General features: G+C 41.8%; 1 protein-coding gene across 2 annotated transcripts in view; it reads left to right on the top strand.

Annotated features, from left to right (window-relative positions):
- RASA3 (RAS p21 protein activator 3) overlaps positions 1-26,320 on the top strand; it is a 266,580-nt gene that overhangs the window by 206,395 nt on the left and 33,865 nt on the right. For both annotated transcript variants that reach the window (XM_073350720.2, XM_073350711.2), the window contains exons 6-7: positions 18,393-18,473; positions 19,964-20,036. In XM_073350720.2, coding sequence (XP_073206821.2) covers positions 18,393-18,473; positions 19,964-20,036 — 154 coding nt within the window. The remainder of the gene's footprint in view (positions 1-18,392; positions 18,474-19,963; positions 20,037-26,320) is intronic.

Here is a 26,320-nt window from a genome sequence, read left to right as displayed (position 1 = left end):
GGATATTAATTAGGGTTGGTTATACCAGAATAGCTGCTTGACCATGCCCTAATTTGAATGGTGGTTTTGAAATGTTTTCTTAAAAGATTTAAATAACCAAAGAACATAAATAATCCAAAAAAGTCTTTTATTTACATTGTCTTTCACTCCAAAAGATCCCAAAGTGCTTTACAAAACTGCACCGAACAGGGAATATGCAAAAATCACTTCATTCACAAATGAAGTACATCCTCCTCTGGGTTGGAACATGATAGCTTTTAAGTGGGCTCAGAAGAAGTCAATGCCCTTTAGGGTAGAAGCAAAATAGAATATTGTATCCAACTGGAAACTTGTTAAATAGAATGAATCATAGAATCATAGAATATCAGGGTTGGAAGGGACCCCTGAAGGTCATCTAGTCCAACCCCCTGCTCGAAGCAGGACCAATGTTAACAATGTTAACAATGTTAACACTTCAGGTTAGCCAGGACACCAGGGCTAATACCCTTACCTTTGTGGTGGGGGAAATGCGATGGAATGTCTAACAACCCCAACTGGTCAAGACATTTAATGTCTGATTTGAAAGACTGAATATCCAACTGCAGACTGCACCATGGCACTGTGCTAGGGCAGTGCTTCAGTAGCCGCTTAGAGGTGAGAAGAGCCACTTAGCAAATCATGAACACTATTCCCTGCAGCACCCAGGTTGAGAGCATTTAAAAAATAAGGGACATCAGGCAGGGTCAGCCCATGTGTACATTTTTGCAGTACCTTAACAATTATTTTATTTTTAATATTTAAATACGTGTTTGTCCAGTTGTAATGCAGGAAGATGCAAGAATAGGAAAGCTTTAGCTCCAGTGGAAGTTTTTTGTGTTTTGAGCCATTCCTTTTAACTTTTCCACAGTGTGACATGACTTGATATGTCCTTTTCTGATGTCAGCTAGTAGTGCTGTCTTGTACGTATGTACAATGTGAATCTTCCAGTCACAGAGCAGTAGAAGGTATAAAATAATCTCCAGGAGATATGGCTCTTCTCAAGTGCCCTTATAAATGGACAGAACTATAAGTGTGGAGCTTAGCTCTGTATTCTAGACCAGCAGTGCGACTGAGAATGTTCAGAAACATGCAGCTCACTGTCATTTACCTGATCTAGAAAGTGGGCTAATAGGAGCTGTGGAAAGTGCTGGGAGAGGGGAACAAAATATGTAATTCAGCATTCTGTGACTGGTGAAAATTTCCTAAATTTAATGGTTCATGAATCCTGTTTAGCCTGAATTTCTGTAAAGCCAAGCATATTTTTTTAGAGTTAATTTCATGGGAAAATGTATTAAAACTGTGCAGGTTTTGTCTGTGTGGTGTTCTTGTTTGGAAGGAACATCTTTCTTGTGGTCCTGTGAATACTGTGAATTAAACAGAACTTTACAAACCTGATTCACTTTGAACTGTCAGAGCAGTGAAAGAAGATGGCACAATTTCACTTTCTGGTTTTTGTGCATTAACTCAGTCCCACTAAATGATGGGTTACATTTATTTTATTTTTGGTTTACTTTCCTAATGTTATTACAGATCTGCTATCTACTGTCAAGAGAATGAGTACCTGGGATTATACTGTTGAATGTCAATTACAGTGGTATTTTCCTGATTTGCTACATTTTGGGTGGTGGTGGTTTTTTTGTTTGTTTTTTTTAAAGAGTTTCTAACAATCCCAGTCTATAATGTAGGGTTGAGTCATCCTGAAATTCTCTCACTAATTACCTGCGGAGTTGCAGCATATTGTTTTATAACAAGGAGGTGTGTTTCTGGGGGGGTTTTGTTACTCTCTGATTAAGAAGGCATAAAATCCCTTTTTTGGTGTCAACTTTGACACACTTGTTAGTTTTGAGAGGAGAATCAGAAAGTGTTATATAGTTTGCCTGCATTACTCTGAGAAGTCATAAAACATAATAAGTATTGCTTTATTTAAGTATTGCTGATGAATCAGTTCAGTTTGCATTAATTAATGAAAGTATTGCATCTAACTAGAGATCACTGCCCTTTAGTAATAAAAAGTTGTTAATCAAAATCAGTATCTCTCTAATTAGTAGGGCTGTCAATTAATCACAGTTAACTCAAAAAAAATTAATCGCGATTAAAAAAAATCAATCAGGATTCATCGCAGTTTTAATTGCACCGTTAAACAATAGAATACCAATTGAAATTTATTAAATATTTTGGATGTTTTTTCTACATTTTCACATATATTGTGTTCTGTGTTGTAATTGAAATCAAATTGTATATTTTTATTACAGATATTTGCACTGTAAAAATGGTGAACAAAAGAAATAGCATTTTTCAGTTCACCTCATACAAGTACTGTAGTGCAGTCTTTGTTGTGAAAGTGCAATTTACAAATGTAGATTTTTTTTGTTACATAACTGCACTCAAAAACAAAACAATGTAAAACTTCAGCGCCTACAGGTCCACTCAGTCCTACTTCTTGTTCAGCCAATTGCTAAGAGAAACAAGTTTGTTCGCATTTACAGGAGATAATGTTGCCCTCTTCTTCTTTACAATGTCTCCTGAAAGTGAGAACAGGCATTTGCACGGCATTTTGTAGCTGGCATTGCAAGGTATTTACATGCCAGATATGCTAAACATTCTTATGCCCCTTCATGCTTCGGCCACCATTCCAGAGGACATGCTTCCATGCTGATGACACTCATTAAAAAAATAATGTGTTAATTAAATTTGTGACTGAACTCCTTGGCAGAGAATTGTATTTCCCCTGCTCCCTTTTCCCCGCATTCTGCCATACATTTCATGTTATAGCCATCTTGGATGATGACCCAGCACATGTTGTTCATTTTAAGAACACTTTCACTGCAGATTTCACAAAACACAAAGATGGTACCAATATCAGTTTTCTACAGATAGCTACAGCACTCAACCCAAGGTTTAAGAATCTGAAGTACCTTCCAAAATCTGAGAGGGATGAGGTGTGGAGCATGCTTTCAGAAGTCTTAAAAGAGCAACACTCCAATGCAGAAACTACAGAACCCAAACCACCAAAAAAGAAAATCAACCTTCTGCTGGTGGCATCAGGCTCAGATAATGAAAGTGAGCATGGTTGAAGCATGAAGGGACATATGAATCTTTAGTGCATTTGGCACATAAATATCTTGCGACGCTGGCTACAACAGTGCCATGCGAGCGTCTGTTCTCGCTTTCAGGTGACATTGTAAACAAGAGGCGGGCAGCATTATCTTCTGCAAATGTAAACAAACTTGTTTGTCTGAGCGATTGGCTGAACAAGAAGTATGACTGAGTGGACTTGCAGGCTCTAAAATTTTACATTGTTTTATTTTGGAATTCAAGTTTTTTTGTACATAATTCTACATTTGTAAATTCAACTTTCATGATAAAGAGATTGCACTACAGTACTTGTATTAGGTGAATTGAAAAATACTGTTTTCTTTTTTTACAGTGCAAATACTTGTAATCAAAAATAAATATAAAGTGAGCATTGTACACTTTGCATTCTGTCTTGTAATTGAAATCTATATATTTGAAAATGTAGAAAACTCCAAAAATATTTAAATAAATGGTATTCTATTATTTTTTAACAGTGCGATTAATCACGATTAATTTTTTTAATCACAATGAATTTTTTTAATTGCTTGACAGCCCTACTAATTACTCATATGCATGCAGCCAAAGTTGTTTGAGTTTTATGTATTTCAGTTTATGTTTTTGACGACACAGTATTTCACTTCTGTACTGTTAGCAGTTACATCTGCTTCACTTGAGCCAGGACATACCAGATGTGGTCTCCAGAAGACTGAGGACTTTATGTAGCATTTTAGAAGCACCGTTGATTGTTTTTTGTGTATGTAAATAATCATTGATTTATTTATATTCTTAAATGTGAATTATTTACTTTTATTTATTAAAATAGATGTATTTGCTGCAGTATCTCTAACTACATTTGCAAATTATGTGAAGTGGGAATCTACATGAAAAAATCAAGAAAGATTTACAAAATATGTAAGATATCTATACACCTAAGAAGGAGTTTAAAAGAAGTTTGTTTTTATACTTGTATAGGCACAGAAAGTGCAGATTTTTGGGGAGTAGGTAGAGATGAAAAAATAAATTAGCTGAGCTTCCATACTGGTAGTTCTGCAACTTTTGTTCGTTTTGTTTTAAAGCTGAAGTTTGTATTTTAAACTTTCAGCCAACTGACTAACATTTATTTACAGGGAGTTTGGAGGTTTGTCGGCCTTTTGGAAGAAATGTGTTCTGAGATGAGATGACTTTATCTTCTGTACTCTTTCCTGTGACAGTTGTAGCCAGAGTTAGGAATGTCTGTAGATACACATTATTTATTTACTAGTCAAGATCTTTATTTAAAACACCCAGTCTGTGACCAGAATGGAGTAATTCTGCCCCCTATTTGGCCCATCATGTCAGAATTTGAGAACTCTTAGCTAAGGCTAGAAGGTGCTTCTTTTGTCTTACTGTTCTTTTCTCGCAGTTGAATCCTCTTGTCTCTTTAGAACACTTTTCTCATTTTTGCTTACCTCCGTTGTGTTCTTTGTTGTTCTGCTTTGCTTCTTATCATCTTAAGTGGCTCCTTTATTCTCTCCTCTCCATCTATCTTGAAGATTCATCTCTTCTTCTTTTCTCAGTACTCTCTTGGCAACCTGATCCACTCCCATGGCTTCACCTGCCACCTCTGTGGGTGATTCCCAAATCTGTCCATGTTCCTGAAATTCTCCTGCTCCTTGCATCTCCTCTTCAATGTCCCTATACCACTGAATTTCAGTCTTTCCAGAACTGGCTTCTTATATTTTTTTCTCCTGACCCTTCTTCACCTTCCGTCTTTTGATACTGATATGGTTACCCATCTGTTGAACTGTAGAGGATGTCCAGGACCTTCTAGATCAGCTTCCCAGTGGAAAGAGAAACCAGTTACCTGGAATCTGGGTATATTCTAAGTGTAACTTATTTTATGTGTGCACATGCACCAGTCCTGACATGACAGGGTCAGACATCCGGCAGGCAACCATTTTCTTCAGGAATAACAACCCAATCCCAGGGAACAACTCTGCTTCAAGTACTGACTCCAGCTGGAGACCAAGCCAGACCACAAACTCTCATGCGGCTCTCATAGCTCCTTCTACCTTGAACCTTTTATTATATCCAAACTAATACCACACAGCACATCTTCCAAAGACTGATCATTTCTTCTCAAGCCAAGAAAAAGATTATAGAAGACTTCTGTGTAGCAGTGCCAGCTGGTGACACTTGTCATGACAGACTTTTCCATCTCCCAGACTCTCAACCTCTGTTTAATTTTGATTCTTCCTTTCATTCTGTTCTCACATATAGAGTCCCTCATTCCTTCAATTTAATATTGCCCAAATCCACCATCCCCACAGCTCAAACCTTTGTCTGGGCGCTGATCGTCTCTCACCGTGTTTATCATAACCACCTCCATTCTGTCCTCCTCTCCTCTCACATTCCCCACTAACCACACCATTTTGTCCCAAATGCCACTACAGTGGCTCTGTTCAGGTCACCCAGTCCTTGAATACCTGGTTTCCTTTCTTCCTGCATCCAACTGGAAATACTTCACTTCACGTACAAAGGCCCTACATAACTTCATCTCTCCTCACATCTTGGATCTGTTCCCTCCTACTCCCCTACTCATTCAGTATCTGCTTCTGTTCCTCTTGCCTTACTACTCCCTTTGTTTCTTTTCACACACTCTGTTTTGCACTTTCTGTGATGCTGCTACCTGCATTTGGGTCTCTGTCTCCTCTGAAAAGCTGCTTCTTCTAAAAATCTTTCCTTCTCCTCACCAGTAATTTCTCTTTGCTCTCTCATGCCTGAACTGTTATTCCATGTAATAAAATGCAGTACTGATGCCAAGGCAGATGTAATGGTCATTAAGTGCACATTTTTAAAATTCCACTAAGCATCTGTGTGTTACTGCATGTGTCCTCATTAAGGGCCTTGAGGTGTCTTCAGCTAAGAGAATTTAACTCGATTTTTTTAATATTAACACTACAGAACATCTTTTTATTCTTATTTGTCTTTAAGGGAGCTTGCAGCTCTTTTATAATTTATTCATAAAATGATTAAACTGCTAATGAATTAACTTCCTGTCCTGCGAGAACAGTATGGTTGACACACAGTTTTTATTCTGCTTCCTTTCTGTAGTGTGCCAGATGGGTCTTGTGTATATGTGCGGTTTTTTAAATATCTTCCTAAAGCTGTTATTAGGAGCCAGCCTTGGTATTTTGAGCCACAATGTGGAGACCTCTCTAATTGGTTTTCATATTATTAGCAGCAGAAAAATGAAAAAAAAAATCCATGTGAGTTATACTGTACAAAAATTCTGAGACTCTTATTTTACAAAATGAAACTGGAAAAAGTCCTCTTTAGTGGAATAGGGTCAGGTTAGACTTATACAAGTGTTGGCGTTATTTTGCTTTTGCACTTAATTTAATTAAAATTCTCTTCAGATTTTGTTATTGTGGTTTCAATGTAATATTGATTCTTCTTTCCTAATAACTTTGTCTTAACTCATTTTTCTCTTACATTAGCCCTTTATTTAGTCATTATACTTTATGCATTGTTTTTGTATATTAAGAAAACATAAGAATGGCCATAGTGGGTCACATCAAAGGTCCATCTTTCCCAGTATCCTGTCTTCCGACAGTGGCCAGTGCCAGGTGCCCCAGAGGAAATGAACAGAACAGGGAATCATCAAGTGATCCATCCCCTGTTGCCCATTCCTAGCTTCTGGCAAACAGAGGCTAGGTACACCATCCCTGCCCATCCTGGCTAATAGCCATTGATGGACCGATCCTCCATGAACTTATCTAGTTCTCTTTTGAACCCTGTTATAGTCTTGACCTTCACAACATCCTCTGGCAAAGAGTTCCGCAGACTGACTGTGTGAAAAAATACTTATCATAGAATCATAGAATATCAGGGTTGGAAGGGACCCCAGAAGGTCATCTAGTCCAACCCCCTGCTCAAAGCAGGACCAATTCCCAGTTAAATCATCCCAGCCAGGGCTTTGTCAAGCCTGACCTTAAAAACCTCTAAGGAAGGAGATTCTACCACCTCCCTAGGTAACGCATTCCAGTGTTTCACCACCCTCTTAGTGAAAAAGTTTTTCCTAATATGCAATCCAAACCTCCCCCACTGCAACTTGAGACCATTACTCCTCGTTCTGTCATCTGCTACCATTGAGAACAGTCTAGAGCCATCCTCTTTGGAACCCCCTTTCAGGTAGTTGAAAGCAGCTATCAAATCCCCCCTCATTCTTCTCTTCTGCAGGCTAAACAATCCCAGCTCCCTCAGCCTCTCCTCATAACTCATGTGTTCCAGTCCCCTAATCATTTTTGTTGCCCTTCGCTGGACTCTCTCCAATTTATCCACATCCTTCTTGAAGTGTGGGGCCCAAAACTGGACACAGTACTCCAGATGAGGCCTCACCAATGTCGAATAGAGGGGAACGATCACGTCCCTCGATCTGCTCGCTATGCCCCTACTTATACATCCCAAAATGCCATTGGCCTTCTTGGCAACAAGGGCACACTGCTGACTCATATCCAGCTTCTCGTCCACTGTCACCCCTAGGTCCTTTTCTGCAGAACTGCTGCAGAGCCATTCAGTCCCTAGTCTGTAGCTGTGCATTGGGTTCTTCCGTCCTAAGTGCAGGACCCTGCACTTATCCTTATTGAACCTCATCAGATTCCTTTTGGCCCAATCTTCCAATTGGTCTAGGTCCTTCTGTATCCTATCCCTCCCCTCCAGCGTATCTACCACTCCTCCCAGTTTAGTATCATCCGCAAATTTGCTGAGAGTGCAATCCACACCATTCTCCAGATCATTTATGAAGATATTGAATAAAACCGGCCCCAGGACCGACCCTTGGGGCACTCCACTTGATACCGGCTGCCAACTAGACATGGAGCCATTGATCACTACCCGTTGAGCCCGACAATCTAGCCAGCTTTCTACCCACCTTATAGTGCATTCATCCAGCCCATACTTCCTTAACTTGCTGACAAGAATACTATGGGAGACCGTGTCAAAAGCTTTGCTAAAGTCAAGAAACAATACATCCACTGCTTTCCCTTCATCCACAGAACCAGTAATCTCATCATAAAAGGCGATTAGATTAGTCAGGCATGACCTTCCCTTGGTGAATCCATGCTGGCTGTTCCTGATCACTTTCCTCTCATGCAAGTGCTTCAGGATTGATTCTTTGAGGACCTGCTCCATGATTTTTCCAGGGACTGAGGTGAGGCTGACTGGCCTGTAGTTCCCAGGATCTTCCTTCTTCCCTTTTTTAAAGATTGGCACTACATTAGCCTTTTTCCAGTCATCCGGGACTTCCCCGGTTCGCCACGAGTTTTCAAAGATAATGGCCAGTGGCTCTGCAATCACAGCCGCCAATTCCTTCAGCACTCTCGGATGCAACTCGTCCGGCCCCATGGACTTGTGCACGTCCAGCTTTTCTAAATAGTCCCTAACCGCCTCTATCTCCACAGAGGGCTGGCCATCTCTTCCGCATTTTGTGATGCCCAGCGCAGCAGTCTGGGAGCTGACCTTGTTAGTGAAAACAGAGGCAAAAAAAGCATTGAGTACATTAGCTTTTTCCACATCCTCTGTCACTAGGTTGCCTCCCTCATTCAGTAAGGGGCCCACACATTCCTTTGCTTTCTTCTTGTTGCCAACATACCTGAAGAAACCCTTCTTGTTACTCTTGACATCTCTGGCTAGCTGCAGCTCCAGCTGCGATTTGGCCCTCCTGATAACATTCCTACATGCCCGAGCAATATTTTTATACTCTTCCCTGGTCATATGTCCAACCTTCCACTTCTTGTAAGCTTCTTTTTTATGTTTAAGATCCGCTAGGATTTCACCATTAAGCCAAGCTGGTCGCCTGCCATATTTACTATTCTTTCGACTCATCGGGATGGTTTGTCCCTGTAACCTCAACAGGGATTCCTTGAAATACAGCCAGCTCTCCTGGACTCCTTTCCCCTTCAAGTTAGTCCCCCAGGGGATCCTGGCCATCCGTTCCCTGAGGGAGTCGAAGTCTGCTTTCCTGAAGTCCAGGGTCCGTATCCTGCTGCTTACCTTTGTTCCCTGCGTCAGGATCCTGAACTCAACCAACTCATGGTCACTGCCTCCCAGATTCCCATCCACTTTTGCTTCCCCCACTAATTCTACCCGGTTTGTGAGCAGCAGCTTCCTTTCATTTGTTTTAAATCTGCTGCCTATTAATTTCATTTGGTGGCCCCTAGTTCTTGTGTTATGAGAAGGAGTAAATAACACTTCCTTATTTACTTTGTCCACACCAGTCATGATTTTATAGACCTCTGTCATATCCCCCCTTAATTGTCTCTTTTCCAAGCTGGAAAGTCCCAGTCTTATTAATCTCTCCTCATATGGAAGCCATTCCATACCCCTAATCATTTTCATTGCCCTTTTCTGAACCTTTTCCTATTCCAATACATCTTTTTTGAGATGGGGCGACCACATCCGCAAGCAATATTCAAGATGTGGGCATAACATGGATTTATATAGAGGCAATATGATATTTTCTGTCTTATTATCTATCCCTTTCTTAATGATTTCCAATGATTATATTGTCCCTGTAGCACTGTAAAATTTCACTTAAAGTTAGGCAAATGGTAAAGGACTTTGCTGAATTGAGGTCATAATGCACACAGACAAGAAGAGCAAAGTTAAAGCTGGCTTGTAATGTTAGCATTGGCATTTCCCGATTTCCCTCCTGGTTTTTTTATATGGAATTTTTAGGGTTTTTAGGAGAAAAATCAGAATAATTGCCTTTAGTATTTGCCTAGGTCATCTGGCTAAATGCCACAAGTAAGCCAAAAGTTGAAACCAGGTTGACATGCCATGCCATTGAAAATATTTTGCATAATGTGTGTAAAAATCTCTGTGTCCTGAAGCTCCCAGAGGTTCATATGGAAAACTTTGTGAAGGAAACAAGGAATACTGTGCAGCCCTTTCTCTGATATTTAAAATAGTGGGTGAAATTTTGTCCCCACTCAAGTCAAGGGAAGTTTTGCTATTGATTTGAATGGAGCAAGGATTTCACCCAATGTCTCAAACTGGAACTACTTTGTGAATATTGCTGTTTCTTTTCCTTCAACACACATGTATCCACACAACATGCACCCTTGAATAATACGAAAGGTATGTCATAGAATCATAGAATATCAGGGTTGGAAGGGACCTCAGGAGGTCATCTAATCCAACCCCCTGCTCAAAGCAGGACCAATCCCCAACTAAATCATTCCAGCCAGCCAGGGCTTTGTCAAGCCGGGCCTTAAAAACCTCAAAGGAAGGAGATTCCACCACCTCCCTAGGTAACCCATTCCAGTGCTTCACCACCCTCCTAGTGAAAAAGTTTTTCCTAATATCCAACCTAAACCTCCCCCACTGCAACTTGAGACCATTACTCCTTGTTCTGTCGTCTGGTACCACTGAGAACCGTCTAGATCCATCCTCTTTGGAACCCCCTTTCAGGTAGTTGAAAGCAGCTATCAAATCCCCCCTCATTCTTCTCTTCTGCAGACTAAATAATCCCAGTTCCCTTAGTCTCTCCTCATAAGTCATGTGTTCCAGCCCCCTAATAATTTTTGTTGCCCTCTGCTGGACTCTTTCCAATTTTTCCACATCCTTCTTGTAGTGTGGGGCCCAAAACTGGACACAGTACTCCAGATGAGGCCTCATCAATGCCGAATAGAGGGGAATGATCACGTCCCTCGATCTGCTGGCAATGCTCCTACGTATACAGCCCAAAATGCCGTTAGCCTTCTTGGCAACAAGGGCACACTGTTGACTCATATCCAGCTTCTCGTCCACTGTAACCCCTAGGTCCTTTTCTGCAGAACTGCTGCCTAGCCACTCGGTCCCTAGTCTGTAGTGGTGCATGGGATTCTTCCGTCCTAAGTGCAGGACTCTGCACTTGTCCTTGTTGAACCAGATCAGATATCTTTTGGCCCAATCCTCTCATTTGTCTAGGTCCCTCTGTATCCTATCCCTATCCTCCAGCGTATCTACCACTCCTCCCAGTTTAGTGTCATCTGCAAACTTGCTGAGGGTGCAATCCACGCCATCCTCCAGATCATTAATGAAGATATTGAACAAAACCAGACTCAGGACCGACCCTTTGGGCACTCCGCTTGATACTGGCTTCCAACTAGACATGGAGCCATTGATCACTACCCGCTGAGCCTGATGATCTAGCCAGCTTTCTATCCACCTTATATCTATTCATCCAGCCCATACTTCTTTAACTTGCTGGCAAGAATACTGTGGGAGACGGTATCAAAAGCTTTGCTAAAGTCAAGGAATAACACGTCCACTGCTTTCCCCTCATCCACAGAGCCAGATATCTCCTCACAGAAAGCAATTAGATTAGTCAGGCACGACTTGCCCTTGGTGAATCCATGCTGACTGTTCCTGATCACTTTCCTCTCCTCTAAGTGTTTCAAAATTGATTTCTTGAGTCCTGCTCCATGATTTTTCCAGGGACTGAGGTGAGGCTTACTGGCCTGTAGTTCCCCAGATCCTCCTCCTTCCTTTTTTTAAAGATGGGCACTACATTAGCCTTTTTCCATTCATCTAGGACCTCCCCCGATCACCATGAGTTTTCAAAGATAATGGACAATGGCTCTGCAATCACATCAGCCAACTCCTTTAGCACCCTTGGATGCAGTGCATCTGGCCCCATGAACTTGTGCTTGTCCAGCTTTTCTAAATAGTCCTGAACCACTTCTTTCTCCACAGAGGGCTGGTCACCTCCTCCCCATGCTGTGCTGCCCAGTGCAGTAGTCTGGGAGCTGACCTTGTTCGTGAAGACAGAGGCAAAAAAAGCATTGAGTACATTAGCTTTTTCCACATCCTCTGTCACTAGGTTGCTTCCACCATTCAGTAAGGGGCCCACACTTTCTTTGACCACCACCTTGTTGCTAACATATCTGAAGAAACCCTTCTTGTTACGCTTAACATCCCTTGCTAGCTGCAACTCCAAGTCTGATTTGGCCTTCCTGATTTCACTCCTGCATGCCTGAGCAATATTTTTATACTCCTCCCTGGTCGTTTGTCCAATCTTCCACTTCTTGTAAGCTTCTTTTTTGTGTTTAAGATCAGCATGGATTTCACTGTTAAGCCAAGCTGGTCACCTGCCATATTTACTATTCTTTCTACACATTGGGATGGTTCCTGCAAACGTATTCTGCTGCTCTCCTTTCTTCCTTGTATCAGGATCCTGAACTCGACCATCTCATGGTCACTGCCTTCCAGGTTCCCATCCACTTTTGCTTCCCCTACTAATTCTTCCCTGTTTGTGAGTAGCAGGTCAAGAAGAGCTCTGCCCCTAGTTGGTTCCTCCAGCACTTGCACCTGGAAATTGTCCCCTACGCTTTCCAAAAACTTCCTGGATTGTCCGTGCACTGCTGTATTGCTCTCCCAGCAGATATTGAGGTGATTGAAGTCCCCCATGAGAACCAGGGCCTGCAATCTAGTAATTTCTGTTAGTTGCCTGAAGAAAGCCTAGTCCACCTCATCCCCCTGGTCTGGTGGTCTATAGCAGACTCCCACCACGATATCACGCCTGTTGCTCACACTTCTAAACTTAATACAGAGACTCTCAGGTTTTTCTGCTTTTCATACCGGAGCTCTGAGCAGTCATACTGCTCTCTTACATACAATGCAACTCCCCCACATTTTCTGCCCTGCCTGTCCTTCCTGAACAGTTTATATCCATCCATGACAGTACTCCAGTCATATGAGTTACCCCACCAAGTCTCTGTTATTCCAGTCACATCATAATTCCTTGACTGTGCCAGGACTTCCAGTTCTCCCTGCTTGTTTCCCAGGCTTCTTGCATTTGTGTATAGGCACTTGAGATAACTCACTGATCATCCCGTTTTCTCAGTATGAGGCAGGAGTCCTCCCCTCTTGCGCTCATGTCATTTTCAAATAATTGATTCTCCTTTAAGGAAGGGATGGGGAGTCTACATGCTTGGATAACCCTGCCTTCTGTAGCTCTGCTGAATGATTCACTGCATAGGGAAACTCTATATAGGCAGCACCATTCACTATTGCTATTATGTAGTCAATTGGTACAATGATTACAGCCCATGGTTGGAAGCCCACACACAGGAGAAATATTAATGTTGTCAAATGTGAACTATTTTGTCTTCTGTTCAGAAATGTTTATCCTTCCTTTACCTTCCCGTCCCCATGTATTTTAGTGTCAATCAGGGTAAAGAACAGGGAATATTTCTAAAGTGTGTGTACGTTTTTCTTTAGGGAATTTGCCCTTGCAAAGATTTAGGTTATGAACCACACTGAAAGCTGAAGTCATTTTGTTCTTGTTCTTCGAAACCTGCTAATTTTGTAAACCACAAGCAAAAAATAGTGAGGCAGCTGCATTGGGAGTTTTCTCACATGGCCCACCAGTAAATCCACTCCAGCCCAACTTCTGTAGTTGCAAGGGGGTAGCTTAGTCATTGTCAGCTGAGCTATAGACTCTAACAATGATCAGTAACTATCAGCTGGACTGGAAAGGTTCTAGCAGCGGCAGCCAGACATTTTGTGTTTGGGGCTCTCTAGTCACACAACTTGGGTTAGGTACAAACCTTGCTTAACTCGTCATTTCCATTCATTAATCTAGCACTCCTAAGTAATGTTAACGTTAATTTTGCAAATAACGCAAGTCATTTTTAACTGATTTTTTTTTTTAAGTTGGTGCCTAGCCACCACCATTCCCTTACAGAAGAAGCGAAGGGGTGTTCTGTGTAGTTTTTAGAAAGGTATGTTTTATCCAGCAGAATTTGATCTTAATGTGATTGTTAGAACGAAGTTGCAGCTATTCATTCTAACACCTTTGCTGCTTGTGGATTACAAGAGGTGGGATTGTTCGTTTACCTGACAGCTTGCCTGTGACAAAAGAAAGAGGCCATTAATTCAAAACAGTTCTGCAGTTACAACATTTTTTTCACAGCTGGTGAGCGTGCACTAAAGCTGTGAATTAAACGCTCTTGTTCATTGCTGAATTTTATTGCATCTCTCACTGGTGCTCAACAAAATGTGGGAGCAACAATTAGCCTCGCTTCAAGCTTCCTTTCCCTTCCCTCAAATCAGAAACTCAAGTCTGTTGCATACTTTCTCTGTCCTTAGATGTTAACTGCTTTTAAATTACCTGAGAGGCATTGGAGCAGCTTATGTCAGCATCTGTTTCCTGTTTTTCTACATATTGTTTCTTTCAACATTGTTTTTTCTTTTCTCATTCCCTCTGCACACACAAAAGAAACAGAACATTTACACTTGAACTCAAACTCATCTTGACTGTTCAAGTACCTCTCAGTGCTCTGCCTTCATGGTTTTTAGAAGTACTCTTACTAAAAGGGGCAGAATATTCTATACGCCCACAGGTGTGCTTTCATCTTAGACTTCTGATATTTCATCCTGTATTGCAGGGGAGCTGGACTGGAAATGATCCATTCATGAACAGTGGAAAATCTGCTCCGTGAGATAAACCTCTTGAGATGGCATTTCATTTTCTTGACCATCCTTAAGGGAAAGCAGAGCGGGCATGTGTTTGACATTGGTACATAGTTTTGAGTGGGTGTAGGCTTTTCTCCCCTTAATAATTATTCAGTTCAGTTAGGAATGTGGTTTGGTCACACTTTTAGTAATATCTGTGCTATGTGAATTTAAAAAGTAGAACTTGCTGTAGGTGATTGGAATTATTTTAAGCACGCTAAAACCAAACATGTGCCCCTATTTCTACTTCCTCTGGACTGAGGGAACCACTCTGCATGCTCTCTGATTTGTGGGGGTAAGAAGAGTCTTCCAGTTCCAACTTGCTCAGGGCAGAATTTGTTGCTCAAATTCAGCTCCTATATGGCAGCACTCTGCAGTGTCAGCAGGCTGCTAAGCCAGACCTGGAGAGGACTTCTTAAGTCTCTTGTCTATACAGAAGGTGCATACATAAAAGGGTCATAGCACAGAGCAGAAGTAAAACCAGCAGGTGAATATCCAATATGTCTCCTTCTAGACAAGGTGTCTGTTTCTGTTGATCTTGAACTTTGATTTCGCCAGAGTGTTCAGAACCATATAAAGATTTTGCCTAGGAGTAAATATTTTAAGGTTTGACTTGGTTTTTTAAAAACTGTACTGTGTCTGGCTTTGGTTCAAAATATGAAATTTGTCATTCCATGGGAATTGTTATTTAATAACATTAAGATTTGAAAAAATTCCTCAATTTTGCTGGGTTGTTTAAATTAAGGCCAACTCTCTCTATATATCTTTATATTACACTTTTGCAGGAATTCTGCAGTAAAACAGCATGTGACATTACATACCATATGTTCCAAATTCCTACACCTGTGGATAAAGTTAAAGAACATTAGCTGTAACTTTGAATTTTCTTTGATTAATTGTCACAAACTTAGCATTATTTTTGTACAATAGTAAACTGTACATTGAGGTGTTGGAAAAATAGTAAGAATAAAGTATGTTAGGTTACTTAAAATGTAAATAAAAAAGACAGTCCTGCCCAGTCATAGGCGCAACTCCGTGGGTGCTCCAAAATTAGTGGGTGCTTAGCACCCACCAGCAGCCAACCTCCTCCCACCCCCCACTTCTGCCCTCCGGCAGCCCTGCCGATCAACTCCTCCCCACACCCTCCCAGCACCTCCTGAAAGCTGCGGAACAGCTGTTCGTGGCGTGCTGGAGGCACTGTGAAGGAGAGGGGAGGGGGTGGAAAGAGGCAGGGCAGGTGTAGGCAGAAAGAGGCAGGGTGGGGGTGGGGGCTTACGGGGAGGGTTAAAGTGGGGGCAGGGCCTGGAGCTGAGCAGAGGGCTGAGCATCCCCGGGGAAAATTAGAAGCCGGGCCTGTATTTAGGGTTTGTCTACATGGGAAAGTTTTCTGTTATACTGGTATAACTCCATGTGTGGACATTTTTATTTTGCAGTAAATGGCCCTTTTTTGTGTTTAGTTTAAATGCAACATATTCATAAATTATCTCAAAAAAAGGGTAAATAGTAAGGTGGCAAAATTTGCAGATGATACAAAACTACTCAAAATAGTTAAGTCCAAAACACACTGCAAAGAGTTACAAAGGGATCTTTCAAAATTGGGTGACTGGGCAACAAAATGGCAGATGAAATTCAATGTTGATAAATGCAAAGTAATGCACATTAGAAAACATAATCCAAACTATACATATAAAATGATGGGGTCTGAATTAGTTGTTACCACTCAAGAAAGAGATCTTGGAGTCATTGTAGATAGTTCTCTGAAAACATCCACTCAATGTGCAGAGGAAGTCCAAAAAGCAAACAGAATGTTGGGAATCATTAAGAAAGAGATCGATAAGACACAAAATATCATTTGGCCTCTGTATAATTCCATGGTATGCCCACATCTTGAATATTGCATGCAGATGTGGTTACCCCATCTCAAAAAAAATATACTGGAATAGGAAAGGTTCAGAAAAGGGCAACAAAAATTATTAAGGGTATGGAACAGCTTCCATATGAGGAGAGATTAATAAGACTGGGACTTTTCAGTTTGGAAAAGAGACGACTAAGGAGGGATATGATAGAGGTCTATAAAATCATGACTGGTGTGGAGAAAGTGAATAAGGAAGTGTTATTTACTCCTTCTCAAAACACAAGAACTAGGGGTCACCAATTGAAATTAATAGGTAGCAGGTTAAAAACAAACAAAAGGAAGTATTTCTTTAGGAAATTTCTTCAAGACCTTTTGGCCTGACCCAGTATGACCGTTCTTATGTTCTTACACTGTTATTCCGGAATAAGTGTGTGTCAGCATGGGGATTTTATCAGTATAACCATACAAGTTTACACTGATATCTTATCTTATACCATATAACTTTCCCGTGTAGACCAGTCCTTAGAGATTTTCATCGACTAAAGCAGCATCGGCGTACTACACAGTTTCATTAGAACTGATACAATGTTTGCCAAGTTGCAGTGTGAAAACACATTTTCATTTATAAAAATTGCATCTTCCCTCAACTGGAAATGACATCTATTTTACCTACCATCTTCCCTCTCCACTTCACCAACTACTGTAGATTATGCTGCTGTAATCATCTGTGCGATGGAGAGTCACGTGCGCTTATACACAAGATTCTCCGTTGCACAGATGACTAGAGAACATAATCTATAACACTCATATTGCAAACAAAAGTTATACATAAATATAAACAGTCACACTGTAAACAAAAAACACCTAGATAAATTTGAATTCCAAAACTGTAATAAACCCAGGATTATGCATTGACACATGGTATGGTGTAATTTGACACAGTTTACAAAGGGAAGGGAGTACTTTTAAATGGATCAAACTCCTGCTTTTTGCCTCTCTCTTCTGTATGCATTTCAGACATGAGCTGCCTCAGCACACCCATCTCTCATCACTTCACTTTCTAGAAGATTCATTCCTAGCACCCCTCCTTCCCCCTAATCAACAAACTCACCTATTCAAAAAGGAACTTGTTTCAGAAGGGAGAATCCTAGAGGCTGTTCTGCCTTGTATACCAATAAGTGCTACATTCCTTGAGAGCTTTTTATATTGTGAAACCTGAAACTACACTAACTTATATTAGTTCACTCTTTAGGTGGGGTGGGAACATGGAAGCTAGAGCTGTAGATATTTCAACTTTAAAGATTCCCTGCTTGGAGGAAGTCAGAGCAGGGTGACTCAACCATTCTAGTTGCATTCTGTCCCTCTGGTATCACATCACTAACTTCTTGAAAGCAGAACTGAAAAACATGTTTGTTCATTCTTTCTGAGTTTCATTGTTCGGATGTTTTACTGGTTTGGGAAAAGATGTGTCTGTCATGATTGGCTATGTATTCCGGCATTTTAAATTTTGTTACAGCACATAGGCCTTTGTGCATGTAACACTGTGAAACTATTTGTCTGATACCAGGATCTTTCTGCAGTCTTTTCTCATCTTCAACAGTTTTTTTTACATCTACAAGTAAACATTGATTGATATGAACTCTAATATGAATGTCGCTGTGTCCTCCATACCTATAGTGGCTTCTTTCATGAACCGCTGATTGTTACTGATATTTTGGGTGTTGTAAGAGACCTTCAAATTAAGACTCCCTCCATAGTTTAGTGTTGGTTTCTGACCTTAATGATGGTATTACTTTAAACTGGGAAACAATTTTTTCGTCGAAGACAAAAAAAGTATACAGGATCATGCTAGCACCATTTGTATCCCTTAATAAGGAGCATTCTGAAAATGAGAAGACACTAACTTTTGTTGTTCCTTCAAGCTCCTCTTATTTTGTCTGGTTCTTTTTTGTTCTCCTTTCAGAGTTCTGGAATGCAAAGGCCTCCCAATAGTGAATGGGCAATGTGATCCCTATGCCACAGTTACCTTAGCAGGACCATACAGGCAAGTATTGAAGACTGAAGAGCTTCCATTTTGTAAGGCTCATAACAGATGGTCTGGGTTTTTATTTTTTAGAAATCCACATTCTAAAACCGATAGAGGATTTATTTGGCCATTGCTGCTTTATTTATATAATATAATATAATTAACTACAAGTAGCTTGAGGCTTATTGCAGTTTTGCTTCTTTTAAAGCTTTGAACATTACAAAGTATATAATTTGTGGTCAAGCTTAACTTGTGTAGCTTCTCACTTGGCAGTTGGAGGTCAATGTTCAACCATATTGTTTGCTTGTCCATTTTGCAGTAGTGGGGAGGGGAAGAGAGGGAAAATTAATATATAACAGCTTTTTACTTGTGCTCCAATATGACTTTGAACATTTGAGGTCTTCTCAGTTATGTAGTTCAGCTCCTTAGTACCTGTGGAAAGTGCTGTACACAGCTCGATCCTGTAATTTAATCTGTGTGGTTGTAACAATCTGCCAGAACGGATAAAACTGCAGAATGGGTCTTGCATAATATCATCTGTTGAATTATTTATTCTGCAACAGTCTTGTTCAGCCTAACTGTAAACATAGTCATGTTAAATTTTAGGTTAAATTTGCACATTCCCACCATTCGATTTTTTATATTATTGGACATGTCAGTGGCAATTTGTGCTCCTGCTTATCAGGGGAGTCATCTCATGAGTTCTTATTCTGGAAGAAGCAAAGTTGAGCTGTTCTGTGACCTCAGAAACTCATGACACAGATACTTCATAGTATTTTACAATGGAACTTGAAGGGGGTGGGGAAGTGCTATGAATGAGAGACATTTTTGACAATTCATTGCCTCAGATGCGGAGCAGTCTTTGAAGGTTGATTGGTCCATCTTACTCTCTGACCCAGTATCTTATTGTGCCCATCACAGGTGGTACTGTATTTGGGTTATATTATTCAGTAGTTGTTTTTAACTACTGTATTTGATAAGTGAAATCTTTTTTTAAATGACAGCAGGTGAGTATTACTGAAATTACAGTTGGAATGAGTTTTTGGCTGGCTCATCAGTCTTGACTGTCTTAAATATGCCTCTTTCCCCGCCCCTCCGAAAAAAAATCACGTTGAACTGTATAACTGAATTGTTATGATTCCACTTGCTAGGGAACTGAAGGCAAACAACTCTGTCTATCACCCATCAGTTTTCTTTAACTTCCTGTCTTCAGAAGCATGCAGCTTAGTCCTTTCCGTTGTCTAGTAATTGCCCAATAATTATCGTTGGATGGAGCAACTTACAGGATTGGGGCCCAAGAGCTCACATTTCAGTGTGTGGATAACAACTGTGAATACTTAATTGATTTATTAAATTTGTGTGCATGCGATAAAGAGGTGTGCCTTGTTGCATGCTGTGTGGAGTTTATAAAACAAATCAAAGCAGATAGGCTACTTCTACATTCTGTAATTGCTCATTAGGATCAGACACTTCTGCTAATGTTCACTTTTTTCTTTATGTCCATGCAGATCTGAAGCCAAAAAGACTAAAGTTAAAAAGAAGACGAACAATCCACAGTTTGATGAAGTGTTTTATTTTGAGGTTGGTATTTCAAAGGAATGAGCGATAAGCTGAAATACTACACTGTAGATAGTTGGCACAGCATCCTGCTCCATGTTGTGCCAGCTGTCTTCTTTGAAAACTGTTTCAAAGCACAGGGCAGAGCCAGCAGTATCCAGAATCAGACTAGATGTCTGCTGAGACAGCAGTGTGTCAGTTTTCCAGGTGACTGGAGTCAAGTTCTCTAGGTAGTCTCTCCTCCTCAACAGGGTTTTCTGTCCCTCCCAGCACAGACAATTTTTGAATTAGTTCTGCTAAGTGAGTGTTTTCCAGACTGTGGTTTTAAAGCTGCTCCACCCTGTCTTCCCTGGTCAGTGGTGGGAGGGTTGTCTCGCAGGGAAGATAAAGAAATTTAAAAGCAATGGAGGAAATCCATTCAAGACTGAATGTTTCAGATGCATGCTAGTGTTCTGTAACACCAAATCTTTCCCGTCAGTTCAACTGCATAAAATCCTTAGATCCTATATAACATGGGGGGGAGGGATAGCTCAGTGGTTTGAGCATTGGCCTGCTAAAGCCAGGGTTGTGAGTTCAATCCTTGAGGGGGCCATTTAGGGATCTGGGGCAAAAATTGGGGATTGGTCCTGCTTTGAGCAGGGGGTTGGGCTAGATGACCTCCTGAGGTCCCTTCCAACCCTGATATTCTATGATTCTATGTAACATTTTTAAATGAGTCTCTAGATAAGGCAAAATGTAACCCTGCTGGTTTTTTTCTTTTACTTAGCAGGAGTAATAGGTATATATATAGATTATATAGATTCTCATCCCTACCCCGGAACAGTTCTTCAGATGTTTTTCATTCTATGTCTTGTACACTTAAAAGACTTGTATCTTTATTTTATGGGAGAGTTTATCATGGATAACTTGGTCCTGGTCTACACTTAAAATTTTTGCCAGTTTAGCTATGTCAGTTAGGAGTTATATTGGCAAAAAAAAGTCCTTTTGCTGATATAGCTTATTTTGTTCAGAGGCCTGGTCTACTAGAAACCTTTGCCGGTATAGTAATAGGAGTTACGGATGTGATTTTTGACGTTTTTATGCTATTAAAAGCCTTAGTGCAGACGCAGTTATCCTGGCAAAAGCAAGTATCAAGTGTGTCTGTGTAGGAGGGGACAGCTATACCAGCAAACCTTTCCTAGTCTCGACAAGGCCTGAGTAAATCCCTTTAACCTCAAGCATTATTAGCACACACCAGCTAATTGAGAGGGACTAATACCGTCCGCAGCTGCTGAGAGCCAAAGTAGCTATGAATTCTCAGTTGTCTCTCTCGAGTGCCCTCCTCACTGTGGTGTCTGTGCACCTAGCAGCAAAACTAGGGAGGCCTTATCTACCAGCGGAGCTGCACCAGTTTAATTAGAATCTGCTCACATTTAGTGATGCAAGTGAACGAGTATGCGCCAGTTGTAAATCAGTATGTATCCACACAGGTGTGTTAAACCCGTGCGAATTCTGTGTGTAGGCCTGGCCTTAGAGGCTTGCCCTAAGGCTCGCTTCTAAGGGGTCAATGTGAGCATTAGTGTCAATAGATAGGAACTTCTAATCCCGGAACGTGGGGGGTGGGGGGGGGGCATTTTAAAAATCTAGTGAAAGCTTAAAGGGAGCTAAACCACTATATGTTAGTATCTGTGAACCTAGCTGTTGCTTTATTAAAAGGGGCTTATTTGCAGTGTTTCTCAAATGTGGCCACCATGGCCACATGCAGATACCGGGGCTTTTCTTGTGGCCACAGCCTCCTGGGCAGTGACTGGGGTCGGGGGTCAAGCAGTGGCCCCTCCCCCAGGGCCACCAGCATGGGTTGCACCCTGCCCCCCTTCAGAGCCACAAACACCAGAGGAGCAGGCAGCCAGTGAGTGTCCCACCTTCCTGTGGGTGCTGAGGCTTGGGCTGTGAGCTTCAGTCCTGGGGTGGCGAGTGGCAGGCACAGGTTGTGGGGTTTCGGACTCTGGCCCTGGACCCTGGCCATTGGTGCCAGCCCTTGGACCACAACCACCCCACCTAGCCCCTGGCTCCCGCTGCCTCCATAGCTTCCCATCCATCCCCACATCATCTCTGGCCCCCACTATCTCCCTACCCACCTCCCCATCTAGGGTTTAATTTGTCCCCGGCTTGCCAGAGCTGAGTAAGTTTGCTGTGAAAAGTGATATTAACAAACATACAAATATTATGTTTTGCAGCAGCAGACTTACTAGCTAGCAAGTCTTAAAAAAGAATAGCAACCGAAAAGCAAAAGAAACAACCACAACAAAAGACAAGAATTTGCAAAGCACCTTATTTTTGTTTCCATTCTGTTTAGGTCCAGTAAAGAAAAGAAACAACTGTACCTTATTTTTATTATTGAGTCTGGGGAAAAAACCCTCTACATAAATAAATTACAATGATTTGGACATGTATATGTGCATATTTGTTTGTTTTTCCTAAAGTTAATTAAGTATTTTAGAAAAAATTGTCAGAATGGCCACCAGCAAAAGTTGGTGGCCGCACTCTAAGGCCACCGAAAATTTTGTTGTGAGAACCCCTAACTGCAGACAGAGGCAAGTGTTCAGCGTTGGCTAATACAGGTGCTTTTAGTGATGGAATCTCAAGTTCCTCCAAATGCTCAAGTGGACAGCTAGGATCCAAGCAGAATAGCTGAGTCCATACTACACTGTTTATGATGTCTTGTCCATAGTGCTGCCCGTTCTTAACGGGAAAGCTGTTTTACACCTGCTTCTACTTTCCAGTATAGGGAGCCAATTCCATGACTTGGAAATTGCACTCAAGTGGTGACATCGTAGGGTCAGATCCACAGCTGGTGTAAATTGGCATAGTACATTGAATTCAGTGGCAAGGCAGAAATTTAAAGCAGCAGACAGTCTGTCCCATAGTTTGGCACACCAGGCTGGCTTCCCTGGAATTGCTGCTGTCACTCAACAATGCATTGATCCCCACTGGCTCAAGAAGGAGGAAAATATGTAAATGTCAAGGAATGAATACTTTTCTCCCCACAATAATTTTTTAAGATATCCATTGCACAGTCCCAGCTTAAATGTTGTGCAGTCAGTCATCAATGTGAAAAGATTCAGTACTCTTGTGTAATGATTTGTATGAGTGGAAACTCATTGTAAATAGCCCTTTAGTTGGTTTGTAGAGGCTACATGCTGAGTAAAGGGGCCAGAGCAGCATAAAGGAGCTCTAAAAGGCCCGGATATGACTAGGCAAGAATTCCCCGGTGCAGAAACTGAGACAACTTCAGGCTGTCTTCTAAGATCCCCTTCGCAAACCCTGGCATAAAGTGGTGTACCAGAGGCAGGGAGGGTCATATTGGGAAGCAGAGAGGGTGGACTGTGTGCTGTGGAGATTTCTGGGAAGCTGGCTGCCATTATTTAGATAGCCTCTGATATCAGAGCAGCTGAGAATAAGGAGGGAATAATGGTAGTTAAAAGCCAGTTTAGCCCCGTCCTCCCTCTGGACTGGGAATCCCAGATTCCTAATTCCATCCTCTGAATTAATGCATCCCACACAACTGCCCTTTAAGTATACAGCTCTGTGTGTGTTTGAATGAAACTGAACAGTAAGCAGTCATACAGCTGAACCCTTAGACCTGTTCACACAGCTTCAGCCAATGATTTCAGTAAGTGTGCACTAGCGACGCTGTGCCATAGGCTTAGAATAGAACTAACCTATAATTTTTGGTGGAAAAAGTCTCATGATCAGCCAAGTGTCACAGTTATTGAAAATCATTTTAGCATAGCTGTGCCCTCTTGCCATGCCTGTCACCTCCAGAGCACCTCCCCAGGTCCAGGTGTTGCAGGGCTTTTTTCAGTTTAGCGACCCCTTTAGTCATTCTGGTGCCACATCAGTCTGTCATTTACATGGCCTAGCCCTCTGGCTACATCCCTGCTCAGTTCATGCCCCTTCTGGGGTTAATAGACATGTCCCATTATAGGAAATCCCAAAGTCTAATGGCTTTTGAGCCTGGTCTTCAACGTCTGTCTCCGCCCACAATGCTTGTACTCTTCTCCTTCTGATGCTGTGCCTGCCCTCTTGGTCTGGGGAGTGGTAGGGAAACCCAGGCCCACACTCTTCTCTACGTTCCATCCCAGGAACCCTGTTTAGGAGGCCAAGACCTGGTCCTTCAGTCTGTCCGCAATTTTCCCTGAGCTGCTTCTACCTTTTTCCCAGCTTGTCAGCATCTTTTCCCTGGTCTCTGGATTCTGCTGTCCCATCTGGGAATCTGTAGTTCCTCATTGCTTCTTCTTTTGCAGCCCCAGTGGTATCCCCTCAACGCTGCTCCCAGTTAGTCACAGCAGCTGGGCCGTTATGAGTAAACTCCTCTCTTGCCTGGACTAGTCCATCTTTCCCACCCTCAGGCAGGAGTTCCTTCCCCATCCCTTTTCCTGGAGCAGGGGTTGTGACTTAAGTAGGGCCCTACCAAATTCACAGTCCATGTTGGTCAATTTCACGGTCGTAGGATTTTAAAAATAATAAATTTAATGATTTCAGATATTTAAATCTGAATTTCACAGTGTTGTAACTGTGAATTTGGTAGGGCCCTAGACTTAAGTCAGCTGCAAGGCTTTCATTGGTTCCCTTGAGCTGAACTCCCTTCCCAGTTAGCTTTCCCCTCTAAGGGGCTCACCAGGGCAGCCTTCTCCTCCCAGTGCCTGTCTGCTAGGTAGGAGGAGGCAGCCTTTATTCTGCTCTCCTTCTCCCAACTCAGTCCTAGGGGGTTGGGTGAGGGGGGAGCCTTGTCCCACCTTCTCCGCAAGGTTTCAGGCCCTTAAAGATTCCTTCCCCAAGCACCATTCGTTCCCAGGACCCTTAGATCTCTACATCTATCTATGGGACCCTTCCGAAGCCTTAAAAGTCCATACCTGGTGGTGGATTGGGCTGACCACTAGACAATACTGCCCACGATGGCAGACTATCCCAACACATGTGCTACCTATAAACAGTGGTAGCAGAAAACATTTTGTAAAAATGTCATTTTTGGTCATGGGCCTGGGGACACGATCACTTCTTAGGGCTGGTCCACTCTAGAAAATTAAGTCAGCTTAAATGCATTGCTGAGGAGGGTGTGAAATATCCACACCCCTGGCAGCATAGTTAAGATGACCTATACATCCCTGTGTAGACCGCGCTAGGTTGACCTAGCTACCGCCTCCCAGGAAGGTGGATTGCCTAGGTCGATGGGAGAATCCCTCCTGTAGGCGGCGTAGGTAGTGTCTACACTGAAGTGCTTCAGCAGCGCAGCTGTGCCGTTGTAGCATTTCAAGTGCAGACAAGCCCTTAAAGTCACTGTTGAGGAGGTTTGCAGTGTGGGGTGCGTGGAGAAATTCATGCTGAGCTGCTGAAATGATGTGGGGTATTAAATTACAGGCTCCCAGGTGCATTTGAGTCAATTATGTAATGAGGGCTGTGGTCTCCAGTGCTTCTAGGTACCTTTAGCTTTCATGAATTACCTTTAAAATGGCAAAAAGAAATACTACAGTATTTGTTTGACTTCATGTGCTGAAGAGTATTTTCTGGTTCTCTCTTTGTTCAGTTACATCTTTACTTACCCTGTATGTACCTACTGACATACAAAAGAAAAATAAGAAGTTAAGCTTATAATAAAAGCTACTTTTTGTGGCTGGCAAGTATTACTCGACAGGAACATTTTAAAGCTACCATGAAGATGAGTTGCTGAGCCAGCTCCTGGTTGCACATTCAATATACTTTTCTTTCCTTTGATCAGTTTGTGCTGTGGTTACTCCTGGGTGGGGTACCTTTTGCTTCTGGGTGGGGTGAGTTTCTGTCCTACATTGGTCAAAAATGTAAACCTCAAAGCCTTATTTCTTCTGTTGTGTTAACAAAAACAGATTTTTAGATATCCCATTTAAAAACTTTGTTTCCTCCTGTGCTTCGCACATGCAGTACCTTTGTAGTCTGTTTATTGCCTAGGCTTTGCTTTTTGCTTTCTGGTGTTGCAAATACGGGTGGAAGGAAGAGAAGCTGCACTGTGGTGCTAAGAAATTTCAGTGCTTATCCCTATATTATGATACACAAGACCCCAGCTCCACATCTCTTGAAAAATTAGCTGTTCTGCATGCTTGAGTGGGCACATTTAGCTGACTTTCAAAGATGTCTGAATAGACAGCACTTTCCTTTGCTACTTTTAAGTGCTCCTGTATTAAAAGGGTTTGTGTGTGTCAATATTAAGTGTTGGATTACTTCAGTTGCCTTTCTTCTCAAAGTGCAGCAGGAAATCATTGTAAGGAATCTATATTTTAAACCAGATTGTTTAA

The sequence above is a fragment of the Lepidochelys kempii genome, chromosome 1 (genome assembly GCF_965140285.1).
Source record: "Lepidochelys kempii isolate rLepKem1 chromosome 1, rLepKem1.hap1, whole genome shotgun sequence".
NCBI lineage: Eukaryota > Metazoa > Chordata > Testudines > Cheloniidae > Lepidochelys > Lepidochelys kempii.
Note: the sequence above shows the minus strand (reverse complement) of the source record. Positions and strands in the feature narration are given on the sequence as shown.